General features: G+C 39.7%; 1 protein-coding gene across 1 annotated transcript; it reads left to right on the top strand.

The window, feature by feature from the left end:
• The first annotated feature begins 1060 nt into the window (after positions 1–1060).
• Positions 1061–18252, top strand: slc34a1b (solute carrier family 34 member 1b). Its single transcript, XM_085180302.1, has 12 exons — positions 1061–1584; positions 1659–1844; positions 2200–2346; positions 2617–2760; positions 5337–5448; positions 5916–6111; positions 6753–6848; positions 9838–9901; positions 10281–10448; positions 12538–12654; positions 16455–16579; positions 17152–18252. The coding sequence occupies exons 1-12, from the start codon at positions 1524–1526 to the stop codon at positions 17728–17730; spliced, it is 1995 nt and encodes a 664-aa protein (XP_085036428.1). The 5' UTR covers positions 1061–1523; the 3' UTR covers positions 17731–18252.
• Positions 18253–19013: the final 761 nt, after the last annotated feature.

Raw genomic sequence — 19013 nt, 5'->3', positions numbered from 1 at the left:
TCTCTCAGGTTTATCTAAAACACGCCACTAGATGTCAGGTTTCTCCTGCACTGCTACCTAAAAAGTGAGAAGGGTTGATAAATCACATCAAACAGGCCACTTCATCTTGCAATCTTTATCTGGGGCCCAAATCAGGTGAAAAATAGCTGGCTGAACAAACATCATTTATTACCTAATACACAACAGGCATTTAAGACCTATGCATCATTAACTTAAGACATTGTGTAACTGATTAACAATGCTGTCTCTGATGAGAGAGCAAGTTAATAACCGAGAGATCACGTAGATGTTTCCCCCCTTGAAACCTCCACACTCGGTCTATTTAAAGATGTTTTAGTCTTCAGTTTGATACCTTCCTTTAGCGGGGTCATGAGCAACACCTAAGCCTTTGGACAAGGTAAGAGGCAAAACTATCAAATACTTTCAAACATCTTCTCGGTGGTAACACACACAAATAGTTTTTTTGTTTTTTTTTAAATCCCAGCTTTTATTTCGATGTCTCATACATACTTTTAGAAAATCTTGCCAAGTAAGCTGACGCACACTGACAACATTGGCTAAATGCTTGAGAAAAGCCTGCATTTTTCTACAAGCAAAACAAAATTGCAGCAACACTAATCGAGAAATTATCCATGTGAGTCACAGAGACAGCCTTAAACACAAACTTGCACGTAATGGCACAAGAGCTGAGACGGGAACGGTGGCAGACTGACAAACAGACGAGCGGGGCAGTTAGATTAGAGGAAAACATTCAGTACACACGCTCCCAAAATCAGCTCAGATACATTCAGAGTTTATCCTGCTGCAGTGGGCTGTTTCACGTACTCCCACATACAGACAGATGTACATATGTTAACGCGGGCCTCCGCGTGCATCTGAAACCTGCAGCAAGATGACACGCGCGGTGATGATGATGCAGTGACTGTAATTACTGTAATTTCGGCTGCTGTAATTACTTCCATCCTCTTTGCTTTTAAGAGACATTAGTACTCCCTCCTCCACTGGAGTCCCCAAAGTGGAAGACAGAAAAAAAAGGAGGGTGGGGGTTGGGGGTGGGGGGGATCTCTTCAAATCAAGAGCATGAAACCCTTTGAAGAGACTTGCTCTATAGATGCTGGAGAGTCCCTTGAAGAGCTGGCTCGCAGCTGTAGGAAATGGAAGACAGGATAAGCTACACGGATCCTAATGTGTTCTTCATGATCTGATGAGGTTGTTTAGTTGTTTGAGAGGTGAGACGCCTCCCGGTGTATGCGATTTTAGTGTGCGGCCTGACCTCACATCATGAATAGCTGCCAATTACATAACCACGTGGGCCTTCGCTCTCTTCTAATTGCTTGTCTGTTGATCCCTGTACCTCTGTGAGAGATGGGCTCATATACACACTTGTTGGTCTCTGTTGGCTTCTTTTTCTTACTGCTGCAGGTGGCTGATAAATAAATCCAATATCAGATCTGTTCCCTCCACAGTGGTGACATCCTGCGATTTTAATTGCTTGCATATCTCCACACAGCACTCACAGCGCCATGTCCTCTCGATCTATAACCATAGTGTCCTCTGGACGGAGCACGGAGCTCGGCTTCAGTGGTAACTCATTAGTTTAAATTCCCACCATTCTAGTTTTATGTCTTTGAATTGCCTGACTCCTCTTCTGCTAGCAGGGATGAGAATACACTCGGCTCAGCTCCCCTCACATCCCAGACTCCCACTGGCGGAGGAGGACAGGGAGTCTGGCATCGGCTCCACCCTTGACCTCACTGGCAGCTTTGAGGGCTGTAACCAACATACCAATCACCACTCCGACAAACCCTCACTGATGGAGGCAGGCACATTCCCCGGGGAGAAAGGTACAAGAGAGGCATAAAGAGGAGAGTGACACATACATCTCCCACGCTGGCAGCAGGTTTAACCTCTTTGAGGCGGTAAATTACAACAGCAGAAGCGAGCCACAGGCTCATTAGATAAGGACATGCTCAGGAGACACACAGTGCCAGTGGGATCATGTGGCCTCTCACTCAGCAGTGTTTGGCTGCATATGGGTTATGAATGTACTTTGTCAGATGGCTTCTATCTCTACATGTGAGAGGACACAGCTATCAGAGAGTCGAGCAGTGGCCAAAAACATGCTGCCGTTTTGTTTCATTAGATAAAATCCCTTAAAAAAAGATTCCAGTCTAACCGTCTCTTTGCTGTTTCCTCCAGACAGATCTCCTCAGACCTCAGCAGCGAGTCCAAACAAGATCAAGAAGGTCCTCATCAATCTATCCAAGATCCCTCTCCTCTTCCTCCTCCTCTTCCTCTTTGTTTGCTCCTTGGACACTCTGAGCTCTGCCTTCCAGTTAGCAGGGGGTAAGCGCACTGCCCCATCAGCAGGTTCATAGTGACTCAGTCTGTTGATGTTTGACAAATAAGTGAGTCACCGAGCACCAGTTCACAACATCCTACTGGGCCCTGCTGCTGTATAATTTACTGCCGAGTTTGATCTGTGACCTTCTTGAAATTGGGGAAACAAACAGTTTGATTTTTGTTTAACATTGCTCTTGGCAACCTTGTGATTCCTAAGACTGGTATTTTTTTTATGTGTGTGTTTCTGTGTATGTGGGTGGCATATCTAACCAGGTAAAGTGGCAGGGGACATTTTCCAGGACAATGCAGTGCTGTCTAACCCCGTGGCAGGGCTCGTGGTGGGGATCTTGGTTACTGTGCTGGTTCAGAGCTCATCAACCTCCACCTCCATTGTAGTCAGTCTGGTGGCCTCCGGACGTGAGTAGGCACATAAACGCATGTGCAAATGTGTGAGTGCCAGAATTGTGTGCGTGTGTGTTTATTGTACTGTCTGCACAGTAAGCTTATGTCTCTGCAGGTTATTATTTTGCATATATAGATAAGTTAATAAGCAGAAAACAAAAGCCATAACCGTAGCAATAAAACCAGAGAAAATAACACCCCCATGGCGCCTTATTGGCAGCAAAATCAATTTGCAGTCTATAGTTCAAATCGAAATTTTCTGCCTCAAAGTCCTATAACAACCCGTATTCCCTGTGGAGGGTTGAATCCATTACAATCGGTTTGTTATTTAGCATTAAGGATTAAATTAGCAAATAAAGTTTGGGTTACATTAACAAACTTTACCAGAGGATTGTTCTTTAGAGAACAGGAAGATTTGCTTGCTCACATTTCTCCAGCAGTCTAATGTAACTAAACTAGCAGATGAACAGCTAAGAGTGATGTTTCCTGTCATCTAGCATCTAAAGAACCCCTTGAAAAATATTAAAACGAGCATTGTGCTAACTTTTCGCTCCATAACTCACATTCATAGTTTTATTGATCTCCTGAAAGTGCTTGCTAGGAAACCCATAAAGTCTATTGTAAATGATTTATTTGCTGCTTTTGGCTGCAGATTAATGCACCGTTGTTGCTTTTATTTTATTTTATTTTTATCTTTCGACTATTTAGATGTTTATGTCAGTTTTCAAACTTGTATAATGAAAGAATGATTAACGTATGGTACTGTACACAGGTCTTGAGTTGCCCCTCATTTCATTACATTTTGATTCCAAAGATCTACATGTGGTCTTGAGCAATAGTTCTCCAGGCTTTCTGAAGGTCTCTCAAAGCATTTCATTGACTTTCCACTTACTTTCAGGTCAGTCCCCATACCTGACTGTTCTCAAAAGGACATTTTTTTGAACCACTGAACACTGACCTATGAATCATTCAAGTTTAAAAAACGCCACCTAACTGAAGGGGTGAACCAGTGTTATGTCTACGCAAATAGAAAGAAACAAATTGCACCTTGTTACAGACTGTCTCAAAAACATTTGTTCTTTTCATTTTTGAATCCACAAAAAACAAAAAATGCCAAAGATAATAATGGACAGGATAAAATAGTAGTTTTCTGCCAACAAAGTAGTTTCCAAAGAGCTGTTAGCTGAAAACTCAGCGTGTCCTTAAAAATTGAGTAACCTGGACACGTGAAGGACAAAAGAAGAAGGCAGACCTTAAAAAAAACCTATATACAGCAGATGAACAGTATCTGAAAATAATGGTCTTAAGAAATAGGAATGTAATCAATCAAAGATCTGACACAGGACCCGAGAGATGCATCTGGCCCTTCACCTGATCCATGTACTGTTCAATGATGCCTCATCAGTAATGGTCTCAGTGGAAGGGTGGCTGTCAAGAAGCCATTTCAGAAGAAAGGAAAACAGGAAGAAAAGGCTGAGGTATGCAAGATTACACAAGAACTGGACTAAAAATGAGTGGCAACAGCTCGTACGGAGTGATTAATCCAAATTTGACATTTTTGGTTCAAATCATCATCATTATATCCAGATGAGGTCAGGAAAGAAGCACAAAGATAGAGATTAAAACACAGTAAATGCTATGTGATGGTTTGGGGCTGATGGAGATCTTTTTTTTTTTTAAACTGATGCAATAATAAACAAAGTATTGTTGATTTTGATCCAACTCAACATTATTGAAGCAGTCTGAGAACATTATGACAGACCAACATCCAAACAAGAGCTTTAAATGTCCTGCAAGAGCCCAGAGAACTATTCCTGAAGACTGCTTAAAGAAAGAAACTCTGTTTTTGCCTTATATGTGTATATTTGCATGTTTCAATTAAACACTGCACCCATTTTTTATTTTCCTTGCAAAATATAAATAAATGAGAGGTGGCTCAAGACGCTAACTGAGACCCATTTTGAGATTCCAGTACTGCAGTTGCAATTTGTAAAAATGATGTAAAATAAGTGTAGTCTGATAGGGTGAAGCAAGATTAGAGGGGCAATCAAATCCAACCTTTCTTACTCTGGGTAATGTCTCATCATCTCAGTCAGCCTTGTTTAAGACCATTATGTGGTAAGGTTACAAGAAAATGTTCAGGCTTCTGCACGTAGGTCTTCCACCTTTGCTCTGGGTAGTTAAAGTGAATTACATCAGTATGCAGGAGTTGCTGCTCTGCTTCCAAAGATTTGTTTTAAATAAGAGAGCCATGAGGATGATTAGAGGTAATTATTGGAGACTGAAAGATATGAAAAGGCATAAATGTTTGTCTTCCTGACGTCTGCCCTCTAGGTCATCACCATTAAAGGCGTATTCAAAAATAACCCATCTCCGAAGCCGTCTCACTTCGCCTAGAATTACAATCACCTCTCATCTCCATTAAAACACATGTTGAATAAAAAAGTACAAGGCCATTTTCTGTATATATATATATATATATATATATATATATATATATATATGATGCATTACCATTTGCAATGATGTTTATGCATTTACAGTGTTTAGTTTTTTGTAACATGCTTCTTCATTTTCGTCTCATCTCATAGTGTTAGAAGTCAGGTCGGCTGTTCCAGTCATCATGGGGACCAATATTGGGACTTCAGTTACAAACACCATAGTGGCCATGATGCAAGCGGCAGAACGAACCGAGTTTCAACGGTGAGTGACAAAACACAGCAAGACCGAGGAGGAGAGTGGAGGTAGAATAGGGTGGGGGTTGAGGCAAGAAGACACTGAAATGGAAAAGTGAAGTGGATAAGTGGTTAGATGGAGGGAAGAGGGAAAAAGTGTTAAGAGAGCAGAGGAGAAAGTAGAGGAGGATGATGAGAAAGCATCGGCAGCTGTAGCTGCTGCTTCACACTATAATAATGGCACCAGTCCACACTAATCCTATACCAGTAACCAGTGCGCCAGACAGATGGTGCGTTAATCTATTACCACTAAAATAAATATCATTTGACCTTTCATAATATACACACATCAAAACTCAAATGCTTATTACATCACTGCCAAAAACCGAAAAAGCAAAAGTTGAGCTGTGGAAAGGAGATTAACAAGCAATCACTCTGAGTAGTTTATGATGCTCCTGGATAGCTAACACAGAAAATGACTGTGATCCATGATAGTGCTTTTGCCGGAGCAACAATCCATGACTGCTTCAACTGGCTGTCAGTCCTGGTTCTGTTGCCCCTGGAGGTGGCGAGCGGGTTCATGACTCGGCTGTCTCACCTGCTGGTCACCACTCTGAGGCTCGAGCCAGGGGAGGAAGCACCCGAGCTACTCAAGGTCATCACGGAGCCAGTCACCAAGCTTATCATACAGGTAAAACCATCAGATGCCATTTTTTCTAATTTACTGTTTGCTAAGCCCCTTCACTGGACTGAAGCCCTCTATGATCTCAGCTTAGTAACTGTGATGTTACTCACAGCAGGTCAGCAATGTTTTGATTTATTTATAATTTCTATTTATTTTCTTTTTCTGTCCAAAACCAAACATCACAGAAACCAAAATGTAAGAACTAGATTAAACACAACATGGTAGAAGGCAATTCTGAGCACATAATTGATGGGTGTCTAATCTTCAAATAAATTCTGATTAAGCTTTGTAGGTGTGTAGAGTCGGGTCATCAGCAACCCGTTAAAATTTGGCTTATCACAATTTGTCTTCTACTTATAATGCCTGAACTTGACACTACACAGCAAAACAATGGTAAGGTTATTTCAACATCATGAAAAAGTAAAGTGTAAAATAAATGATGCACGTCATATTTAGAAATATCTGGAACATGTTTTCAAGTAAATAGTGAAAATGTCACTTCAAAACCATCTCATGTATCTAACTCGTTAGCTGAGGTCACTGCTGAAAACCGATAAACTCGATCAGCAATTCAGCTGCCGAGCAAAAACAAAACAAAACAAAAAAATTGTGGTGAAAAATGAATGTACATCTTCTTTCACCCTCAGCTGGACAAGTGTGTGATCACAGGGATCGCCATGGGGAAGGAGGGCATGAGGAACAGGAGCTTGGTGAAAGAATGGTGCCAGACCAACCTTGTTATGGTAATGTCTCATCTCTAGCCCTGTCTCCTTCACATCGTGGGGCGATCGTGGCTCAAGAGTTGGGAGTTCGCCTTGTAATGGGAAGGTTGCCGGTTGTCCTTGGGCAAGACACTTCGTTGCCTACTGGTGGTGTCAGAAGGCCCGGTGATGCCAGGCAGCCTCGCCTCTATCAGTGCACCCCAGGGTGGCTGTGGCTACAATGTAGCTTGCCATCACCAGTGTGTGAATGTGTGTGTGAATGGGTGGATGACTGGTTGTGTAAAGCGCTTTGGGGTCCTTAGGGACTAGTAAAGCGCCATACGAATACAGGCCATTTACCATACTGTGTCACTGTGTACTGATCTTGTTTTAACATATGGCATAGAAACTGAACATTTAACAGTGTTTCCTGAAAACCCTCTCCTGTCTGATCATTTCTTGATAACATTTACATTTACAATAATTGATTACGCAGCAGTGGAGAGTGGACTTTATCAAAGTAGATGTCTTTCTGAAAGCGCTGTAACTAAGTTTAAGAATATAATCCAGCCACTGTTATCATCGTCAATGCCCTGTACCAACATAGAGCAGAGCAGCTATCTGAACGCTACCCCAACAGAGGTCGATTATCTTGTTAATAATTTCACCTCCTCACTACGTACGACTCTGGATACTGTAGCTCCAGTGAAAACTAAGGTCTCTAATCAGAAGTACCTGACCCCGTGGTATAATTCTCAAACACGTACCCTAAAGCAGATGACTCGTAATCTGGAGAGGAAATGGCGTGTCACAAATTTAGAGGATCATCACTTAGCCTGGAGAAATAGTTTGTTGCTTTATAAGAAAGCCCTCCGCAAAGCCAGAACAGCTTACTACTCATCACTGATTGAAGAAAATAAGAACAACCCCAGGTTTCTCTTCAGCACTGTAGCCAGGCTGACAAAAAGTCAGAGCTCTTTTGAGCCAGCCATCCCTTTAACGTTAACTAGTGATGACTTCATGAACTTCTTCACAAATAAAATTTTTATCATTAGAGAAAAAATTACCAATAATCATCCCACAGATGTAATATTATCTACAGCTACTCTTAGTACCATTGATGTTAAGTTAGACTCTTTTTCTCCAATCGATCTTTCTGAGTTAACTTCAATAATTACTTCCTCCAAACCATCAACGTGTCTTTTAGACCCCATTCCTACAAAACTGCTCAAAGAAGTCCTGCCATTGATTAATTCTTCAATCTTATATATGATCAACCTATCTCTAATAATCGGCTATGTACCACAGGCCTTCAAGGTGGCTGCAGTTAAACCTTTACTCAAAAAGCCATCTCTAGACCCAGCAGTCTTAGCTAATTATAGGCCAATCTCCAAACTTCCTTTCATATCAAAAATCCTTGAAAGAGTAGTTGTCAAACAGCTAACAGATCATCTGCAGAGGAATGGTTTATTTGAAGAGTTTCAGTCAGGTTTCAGAGCTCATCACAGCACAGAAACAGCTTTAGTGAAGGTTACAAATGATCTTCTTATGGCCTCTGACAGTGGACTCATCTCTGTGCTTGTCCTTCTTGACCTTAGTGCAGCATTCGATACTGTTGACCACAATATCCTATTAGAGCGATTAGAACATGCTGTAGGTATTACAGGTACTGCACTGCAGTGGTTTGTATCATATCTATCTAATAGACTCCAATTTGTGCATGTAAATGGAGAGTCCTCTTCACACACTGAGGTTAATTATGGAGTTCCACAGGGTTCAGTGCTAGGACCAATTCTGTTTACATTATACATGCTTCCCCTAGGCAGCATCATTAGAAGACATAGCATACATTTTCACTGCTATGCAGATGACACCCAGCTCTATCTGTCCATGAAGCCAGATAACACACACCAATTAGTTAAACTGCAGGAATGTCTTAAAGACATAAAGACCTGGATGGCCACTAACTTTCTGCTTCTTAACTCAGATAAAACTGAGGTCATTGTACTCGGTGCTGAAAAGCTTAGAAATATGGTATCTAAGCAGATTCTTACTCTGGATGGCATTACCTTGGCCTCCAGTAACACTGTGAGGAACCTTGGAGTCATTTTTGACCAGGATATGTCCTTCAACGCACATATTAAACAAATATGTAAGACTGCGTTCTTCCATTTGCGCAACATCTCTAAAATTAGAAATATCCTGTCTCAGAGTGACGCTGAAAAACTAGTTCATGCATTTATTACTTCCAGGCTGGACTACTGCAATTCATTATTATCAGGATGTCCAAAAAACTCACTGAAATCACCCCTATTAGAGCACTTCGCTCTCGCTCTGCAGGCCTACTTGTTGTTCCTAGAGTATTTAAAAGTAGAAAGGGAGGGAGAGCCTTCAGTTTTCAGGCCCCTCTTCTGTGGAACCAGCTTCCAGTTTGGATTCGGGAGACAGACACTATCTCTACTTTTAAAATTAGGCTTAAAACTTTCCTTTTTGCTAAAGCATATAGTTAGGGCTGGACCAGGTGACCCTGAATCCTCCCTTAGTTATGCTGCAATAGATGTAGGCTGCCGGGGGATTCCCATGATGCATTGAGTTTTTCCTTTCCAGTCACCTTTCTCGCTCTCTATGTATTAACAGACCTCTCTGTGTTGAATCATATCTGTTATTAACCTCTGTCTCTCTTCCACAGCATGTCTTTTATCCTGTCTTCCTTCTCTCACCCCAACCGGTCGCAGCAGATGGCCGCCCCTCCCTGAGCTTGGTTCTGCCGGAGGTTTCTTCCTGTTAAAAGGGAGTTTTTCCTTCCCACTGTCGCCAAAGTGCTTGCTCATAGGGGGTCATATGATTGTTGGGTTTTTCTCTGTATCTATGAAGCGCCTTGAGGCGACTTTTGTTGTGATTTGGCGCTATATAAATAAAATTGAATTGAATTGAATTGAATTGGCGCCAAATGGAGCCTGTCACTGATGCCAGTAAAAATGGCCTGGCTAATGTCTTTCTTTCTTTCTTTTATCTATCCATGCATCCATAGTCTCATCACAACGTGAGCACTGAAAGCTGTGACCCCAGCCATGACTTGCAAACACACGTGAAGTGTAAGTTAAAACCTAAAGTCCTATCTGAATCTGAATCAATCATATAGTAAGCCGGAACCAATCTGTACAACCTCATATCCAAAGAAGTTAACATAATACCATAATGTTGGTATACAAGCAGTGTCTTCTGGATAAAAGGCTTCCCTTATTTCAACAAGAGAAGGCCCAAACTGAACTGGTCTTCTCAAGGAAATTTTATTTCCATAGCAAAACAGTCGATACAAGTATAACTAAGCAGTAAGAGAACATTATCAAAGAATATGGCAAACTAAATGGTGGTAAATTGAACTTCATGTTTTGTCATTTTGCATAGTGTCTCAACTCATTTGGTAAGGTATAAATGCAGTCAAATATCCTGTTATTGTGGCTCTCTTTGTAGGTAGACATTTGTTTGCATCTGCTGAGATGTCAGACCTCACAGTGGGCCTCATCCTACTCGCCACCTCGCTGGCTGTCCTGTGCACATGTTTGCTGCTTCTAGTCAAACTGCTCAACTCTCTTCTTATAGGCCAAGTAGCAAAGGCCATCCATAAAGTCATCAACACAGGTTAGTCTAAATTTGAGCTACCAAATGAATAAATAAAAAATGAATATCTTGACTTGTTAGGAAATAAATAATGGATTGCATTTATATAGCGCTGTTCGAGATCCTCAAAGCGCTTTACAATTCCACTATTCATTCACTCTCATATTCACACACTGGTGGAAGGCAAACCACAGTTGTAGCCACAGCTGCCCTGAGGCAGACTGACAGAAGCGAGGCTGCCATATTGCGCCATCGGCCCCTCTGGCCAACACCAGTAGACGGTAGGTGAAGCGTCTTGCCCAAGGACACAACGACCGAGACTGTCCGAGCCGGGGCTCAAACCGGCAACCTTCCGATCACTAGAAAAACTGCCAATTCTTGAGCCAGGATAAACCCATCAACCCATCAGCACTAAGTAATACAGATAACCCATCGTGTGTTATTTGTATTATTTAGTGCTATGTGTAGCTCCAGGAAGTCACTGTACTGAACAAACAACAAAACATCAACCAGTGTTGCTAAAGTTCTCAAAAAAGTAATGTATTACACAATACTTGTTATTTTTAAAAAAAATGCATTATGTTATTTGGAGAAAGTAAATTTCTATCCTACTCAGGAGATGAGATCTTTCTTTTAGTGTTTAAATTTGAATCAAAAGAATGGTGAAAGCTTGGCCACAGAGGACTTCACCACTGAGACTGTACTGCAAAAGCATTTACAGGTTGAAATGGAAGCTAAAAAGCTAGAAGAAAAATAAAATTACATCTATATTTCCTAGTGACAAAGGTTGCAGGTGCAACACCATTTCCCCCTCACAGCAGAAAAGCTGACTGTAGTTGAAAAAAAGAAAAAGCCTTAATGCTCTTTTCTCTCTTTCCACCCACCTCTTTATAAAATGAGAACCAACATAACTGTTACTGCAATGTTATTACTGAAATTAACACACTAATGGTAAATGGACTTGTTCTTATATAGCGCTTTTCTACTCTGTCTGAGCACTCAAAGCGCTTTATACAACTAATTCATTCACCCAATCACACCCATTCACACAAGCACTTTTTTCTGACCTAAGTGCTAAGTAATCTACCATTCATACACATTCACACTCCGATGGATGCATCGGAGAGCAACGCGGGGTTAGTATCTTGCCCAAGGATATTTGGCATGCAGACTGGAGCAGCCTGGGATCGAACCACCGACCTTCTGGTTAGTGGCTGACCTGCTCTGCCACCTGAGCTACAGCCACCCTAATACACTAATACATACATTCCTAAACTAAACTAATACATTCCATTATTGCATCACATAAAAATGTAATGTGAATGCATGAAGCTGTACTTTCCAACACTCATAATAACCCAGGTAAAACTGCTACAGTTACTAAAGGAGAAAAAGCCAGTGTAACTAAGCTGGAAGAAACTGGTGTGAGAAGGCAATTGGAAAAGGTGCAATGGGAGTGGAAACCTCTGCGGGGATATACTAACAATGGGCAAATTTACATATGCACATGGATCGTGTTCAATTCAGTAATGACCAAAATCTCTATCAAGAGAAGCGCAGATTGGAAGTGCAAATTTTCACCCAGATTGTTGATGGATTTTTGAGAAACACCATCAGCAATCTGGGCAAGCATTGTGAGCTGTCCATGGTACTGAAATTCTAAACACATTGGTGAAGTTTTTTTTAATTCTTATTATGTGTCAGTATATTATAATTATTTGTTTTATATGTGTGAAGGATGTCGTGAAGCCTTACAAAATTCACACAAAAATAATTTGAGAGTTTATTGAAGCCCTGCCTGACTTCTTCATTTGAAAAGCTTCAGAGCTCAAGTGAAACTCATATTGGCCAGCTCCAAATATGCATGTTTCCTTGCCTTGTTAACCCATAAGAGGGAGTTCTCAGAATGAGCTTTCAGGGTGCTGGTAGGTGTTTATGACTGCCTTTGATCAGCAATTCTTCTTATTTTTAGCATCAACAGGCAGATGAGTGTAGAACTGACATTTTAGTTTAACATAGATTTTTAACTGAAGGGGGTTACATGGAAAATGTAAGCACTTTATTCTTTAAAGTTAAAAATGATTGAAGTTTCTCTTGTGCATCACTGCAGACCTTCCCTATCCATTTGGGTGGCTGGCAGGATACATCGCCATGTTTGTGGGTGCAGGTGTGACATTTGTGGTGCAGAGTAGCTCTGTCTTTACTTCAGCCATGACTCCTCTTATAGGTGAGTGATGTATGTTTTTACTCTTTTGAATGTCAAAGTCAGCACACCATGTGCACAAATCTTTGCCAAGCTTCGTGGATTTTATCTGTTTATTCTTTTTCAACTTTAGTCCCCTCAATCAATTCGGGCTGCATGATTATAGCCAATCACAATTAATTTGTTCAATATTGGTATCTATCTATCTATCTATCTATCTATCTATCTATCTATCTATCTATCTATCTATCTATCTATCTGTCTATCTATCTATCTATCTATCTATCTATCAATCTTTGAGAACAGAGTTTACAAAATGCTTTAGCAGATAGTTAAAGGTCATGGGTCAAAATCCATGCATATTTACAGGCCATATTCTATTGAAAAAGCTTCCTTTACTCTGCCAGCTAATAGAGAGGGCCAGCAGTGCACAGAAATCCTCTTACAAAGCTCCTATAATAAGAGGCTTGGCCTATGAAACTCTAAACTTCCATTTGATTTGTTAGGGTTAGACCCTCTTAAATTGTCTCCTTCTACAGAGATTGTTTAGGTTTATCTCACTCACGCTGACCTACAATGAGCCACTTGTTTGGTTTAATTGGATGATATAATTGTATTTGGTCATACTTTATACATAGAGTATACTTAAAATATATAAAAAATGCTTTATTGTTGGTGATCATCTTTAACCTTGTAGGAGCAGCTTGCTAAATTAAGTGCTGAGGAACGGCATGACTAACGCTATAAAGAAAATGATCAATCCTAAAATGGGGACATGAATGTTTTCCAGTGATCATCACTAAATTTCCTATAGATGGCGCATAAAATAATCCTCAACTCACTAACTTGACACAAAAAACCTTGAGTCATCATGAAGCAACTGAAGGACAGATTATGACAACAAAAAACACGTGTTTTCAGTAAGTGGCTGTTGCATTGGTGTCAGTTTCATTTTCAAGTGAATCCTGCCTAAGTCAGTGACACCCTAACCCTGGTGCAATAACTGTCTCTGGCTCAAAAATATATCAGGAAGGTTACGTAATGTCTCTTTGTCCACTCTTTGCTCAGAGATTCGCAGATCATATGAAAGGAGATGTAACAGTTTGAAGACATTCTTTGAGGCTTTGATCCAGGAAAAAACTGATTTATTTGCCTCCAGTTTTGACTTGACGCATCATATGCAGCAATAATGTGGAAGTTTTGTCTGGGTGGCAACATGCTATTTATTATAAACAATTAATGTTTCATAGTACTCAGACATTTTTTCCCCATGAGAAGATATTAACATTTTCCAGAACAATCAATAATTTCCTGTAAGTTAGTGCTGCTGCAACCCACACAAACAGTTATACAGGATACTTACACATGGCAAATCACTCCAAAAGCCAAGCCACCCACATGAACAGGCCTGCAATTAACCCATGCAATATAATAGAAACTTTAAAGTTGTCCCTCCTGCTAAATTACATTCCTGGCTATCGACCTTTCCCACATATTAAAGCACATACACATAATATATAGCTTGGGTATCACGGAGATACAGTGTTAGACAACAGCAGTGCAATACAGGCAACCTTACTGGTCTTAAATGTCTTCAGGAGGCAACAGATTGCCCTTCCTAACAGTGGAACAACTAACTGTCTTCATTGCCACTGACTCCAAACAGCAGTGGATACTACCATCCCTCCGGACCACACAGCACAGCCTTTCCTTCCCCAACGACCCAATTTTAGCTCTTTTTAGTGTCTCCCCCTCACCCTCAATTGCCCACACCTGTCCCCCCATCAGATTGTCTTTCTCATGAAACCAATCACCTCGATATCTGTCATGTTTTAGCCTTCAATTACATCACAGAGCTTATGCCATACTGTGAATAGATTAAACAGTGTATAGAAGGAAATCTAAAACATTTTATAAAAATACCAGCATTTCAGGGCAGACCTATTACTTTAACTTCCGTCATTTTGACCATTTGGAGGTCAGGAACACGCAGCTTGTTTATTGCTGACCTTTTACATACCTTTCCTTTTAAGTGGGTGTGGAGGAATAAAATCACAGTTCAGAGGCTTTTGAAAGTAGCCATGGCTTTTTGAATGGCCAGAATGGTGAAAATGCAGAACATTGTCCATCCAACTGAGAACAAACCCTTTAAAAATAAACCTGATCTAAGCACATCTTCTAACAGTGGTGTTAATAGATGCCACATTTGTAGTATTTCCTCCAAGTGGAACTCCCTTCAGTGGAGCTTGAATTAGTAAACAAATAAAGTTATGCATGAAATACATGTTGCAAGAGAGGTTTAGGAGAGGTTAAAACTGAGTAGTGTTTGTTTTGTTTTTTTAAGATTGAGGAACTGCTGAAAATTACTTGTTATCCATGAATATGCCAGAACAGTGTACCAGTGTAAAGTTTTTACACAAGTTACTTTGTTTTTCAGTTGTCACAACAGGGGACACATACAGAGAGAACTCCACTGATAACAACACATAAGAATTACTGTTGTGTTCTTGCCACTCATAAACTGCACTCTCCCCCCCGAAAGCCAGTGGTTTCTCCTCTACAATATAAATTCTAACACTGCAACCTCTATCCACATGTTTATCTATCTATCTATCTCTCTCTCTATATATATATATCTAGCCCCAAGATATTTCCTAGTTACCTAGTTGCGCATCTTGCTTTCGTCCATAGACTGTTAAAAGTTGGACAGCAGACTGTTTTCTTCAATTTTATGAGACAACAGAAGCCCTAACAGATTTGTGATCAGGGTAAGGGTAATTCTAGGTTCTTTTCACTTTTTGGTAAGTCTTCTGTGAGAAGCTTTGGTAACCCTTGAGTCGCATTAAATCTCTGGTTTGCTCGTTTTTTCAGATAAGAAATGTTGTGAAGTTGAGTTCTATTGTCTCATGCACTAAATTCCAAATTCTTATTCATACCTTCTGGATTATTTTAATTTATTATTTGCTTGCTTTAACAAAGCTTTTTAGACTTACTTACATATCAGTCTGTTCATTCATTTCCGGCTTTCAAGTAAATTCAGTGTCCACTGACTACCAAGATTTTGTTTTTGACTTTTAGAGCACTACATGAACAAGCGACAGCATACATCAGTGAACATTTACATCCATACATCTTGGGGGTCCTTGAGGTCATCTGAGCGGGACTTGCTGACTGTCCATCATACTAGACTGAGAACTATAAAAAAAGAGTTCACGGCAATGGCCTCCATAGACTTTGGAATGCTTTCCCTCTTAGCCTGAGAACTGGTTTCTTTCTAAAGGCAGCTAAAGCTTTTTGTCTTTATATTTTTAGCATTTTTGTTGTGGAATTTTGGTGCTTTATGAGTACAATTTTTATTTATTTGCTTTACTTATATAAAAGTCTTCAGCTTTCAGTTGCAACCTTCTTTTGGCAGTCACTAATCATCCTATCAGCCAAAGATGTAGTTTAACCTTTATGAGAAGGATTTCTTTAAAATTTTTTAAATACTATCTGGTGTTTATCTCAAATAGCACGTACAAAAATATTTCTTATTTTCTTTCTTTATATCCGCGATGTTTTCCTTCGACTATCTCAATAAGTATTAAGCCACCTGGAGAACAGTTTTCATAACTTATTGGGTTATTACTGCTAGTAAATAAACAAGGGTAATTTCTGAGATCTATCATAGATGACATTTGTATTTGTCACAAAACATCTTAAGAACTCTCCGTATAGCTTAGTGGTGCTCTATAAATATATCAACAGGAACACAACACTAATTATATTTTCTGGTAAACCACTACGGTATGCTTTACAGCATTTGGCTTTGTCTTCTTCATCAGGTATTGGTGTAATCAGTTTGGAGCGGGCCTATCCTCTCACTCTTGGGTCCAACATTGGCACAACTGCCACAGCCCTGCTGGCAGCTTTGGCCAGTCCTAGGAACAAACTTGCAGCTGCCATACAGGTAGGTTTGTTTGTTTGTCTGGATACAAAGGACACATAATAATAATAATAATAATAATAATAATAATAATAACAACAACAACAACAACAACAACAACAACAAATAATAATATGCAACCTTATTTCCAGGGGGTTGCTGTGGAAAATGTAATTTAAAACAAAACAAACATCACATGTTTAAACTGAAAACTTTGATTTTGCTTTGTATTTGCTGTGTTTTGACTTCATGGCCATAACCTGCTGAATCTGAGCTTTGTATAAGTAATCAAAATCAGCCATATACTGCCAAAATAACCCTCTTTTTGCCTAACATATGGTAGCCGTTTGAAACATGTAACCAAAACATAGCAAGTTATAGCTAGGCTGGAGAAAAACTACACAGTGTGAGGTATTTTGTAATGTAGTGTTACAATAAGCTACCCATGAAAGCTACGTTGCATAATTGGAATATATTTATGATATCAGTGTGACATTATAAGAAATCAGTAGTGCTTTCTACTGGTATGACTTTGAGTTGACATCAATACACATTAAGCATTTGAATTCCTAATTATTAGGTCTCTTGTCTTCTAGATTGCTCTGTGTCACCTTTTCTTCAATGTTTTTGGCATTCTGGTGTGGTATCCTTTCCCATTCATGCGTCTACCGATAAGGATGGCTCGTGTTCTCGGTGAGCGCACTGCCAAGTACCGCTGGTTTGCAATCTTGTACCTACTCCTCTGCTTCCTGTTGCTTCCATCACTGGTGCTGGGCCTCTCACTGGCTGGTTGGCAGGTGATGGCTGGAGTTGGCGCTCCTTTCTTGGGTGTAACCATCTTCATTACCATGGTGAATGTAATGCAGTCCCGCAGCCCCCATCACCTGCCAAACAAGCTCAAGAACTGGGACTTCCTGCCCAAATGGATGCACTCTCTCAAACCACTGGACCACCTAATTGCCAAAACAGTTCTCTGCTGCAGCTTCTCTTGTGAAGACGGACAAGAGGAAGAAGAAGCACCAATATCTCCAAGTACAACCTCTTGCAACAAACACACAGAGTTTGCTCAGCTTGCTTACAACAACCCAGTCATGGATTACCTGGATGAGAGAAGACCAGATGTACCAGTTCTTAAATTAAAAGGTTTAGAGAGGTGCAACAGTACTCCTCTGTAATTCATCCAATAATGAGGGATTTTCTTCCATTTTGTCAAAAGAGTAGGTTTTAGAAAAGTAATTTTTAATGTTTTGGAAATAAACTGATTTGTGATTACTGACTGACTGACTTTGTTTGAAATGGAAAGCAATGGAAAATATTACAAGTTTAGGATGAGATGTGAGTTCAGAAAACACCAACTAAGAATCAATGAGGAGAACAATTTTTTTTTGTTTTTTGTTTTTGCCAATTTTTAACCAATGTTTCCCTCATAATGAATGTCTATACTGACCCTTTAAATACAAATCTATACAAAATGTATGACTAGCCTAACTGACGTTAATAAATGGATGATTAATCTTTAAAAAAGGTTTCATAGAAGAGATAGTGTTTGTTTAATTTTACACTCATTTCTTGTAAATTAGTGTTTGTAAAATCTACATTATGATGCAATGCCATGGCCTCTCTTATCTATGAAAACATAATGATTTAAATATCAATTATTGGAAGTAAAACTGGGAAAAACATTGTGAAAGTGTTGGTATTTATTATGTAATCATGCATAACTATTTAGACAGACACTTTCATCATAAAAATCAACCTTATAATAAGATTGTTATAATAATCTAGATATGGATAATTATGCAAAGCACAAAACTTAAAAAAATGCTTACTGCAAACTAGTTTCTGCATTCAAAGCAGTGGTAGGAAACTCCTACAATCCCTCTTTTGATCTCTGTTTTAATTGGAGTTTTAAAAAAAATGATTAGAATTTCTTATATTTCTATGACATGTTCCTGGTCCTGTTGACCACAAAAAGCACCTTTTTACTACAAGTAACATTGTCTGTGTCTCAGTTATTGGTCGTAGTCATTTTAGGAGCGACCGGACTTCTTCATATGTCATGAAGACATTTCACATCTAGCCCAAGAGGCTTCTTCATTTCCTGAAGAAATGAGGTGGAAATACAGACAGTCTCAAGGTCCCTCTTCAACTCTGTCACTACTGTCCCACAAAAAACACACACAGATATGATGTGTACAGTTTCACAGTTTGAAGATTCCCTAAAACTAAGATTTTCTTGTGCATCTAAAATCCAGCCTCCATGTAGCCCCTGTACAATATATAAAATTTTAGTGGGGTTTTTTTGTGTCACATTTACTGCTGTCAAATGTCAACCTGTGTTAAACTTGACCCAAAAAGTGAGAATTTACACACAGACATCAAGGATTCCACAAAGAAACCAAACAATTTTATCCAGTTTAAGACTATTTAATAAATTCATTAAAAATAAACGCCACCA

The sequence above is a fragment of the Neolamprologus multifasciatus genome, chromosome 2 (genome assembly GCF_963576455.1).
Source record: "Neolamprologus multifasciatus chromosome 2, fNeoMul1.2, whole genome shotgun sequence".
Taxonomy (NCBI): domain Eukaryota; kingdom Metazoa; phylum Chordata; class Actinopteri; order Cichliformes; family Cichlidae; genus Neolamprologus; species Neolamprologus multifasciatus.
This window is presented reverse-complemented; position numbering and strand designations above follow the sequence as displayed.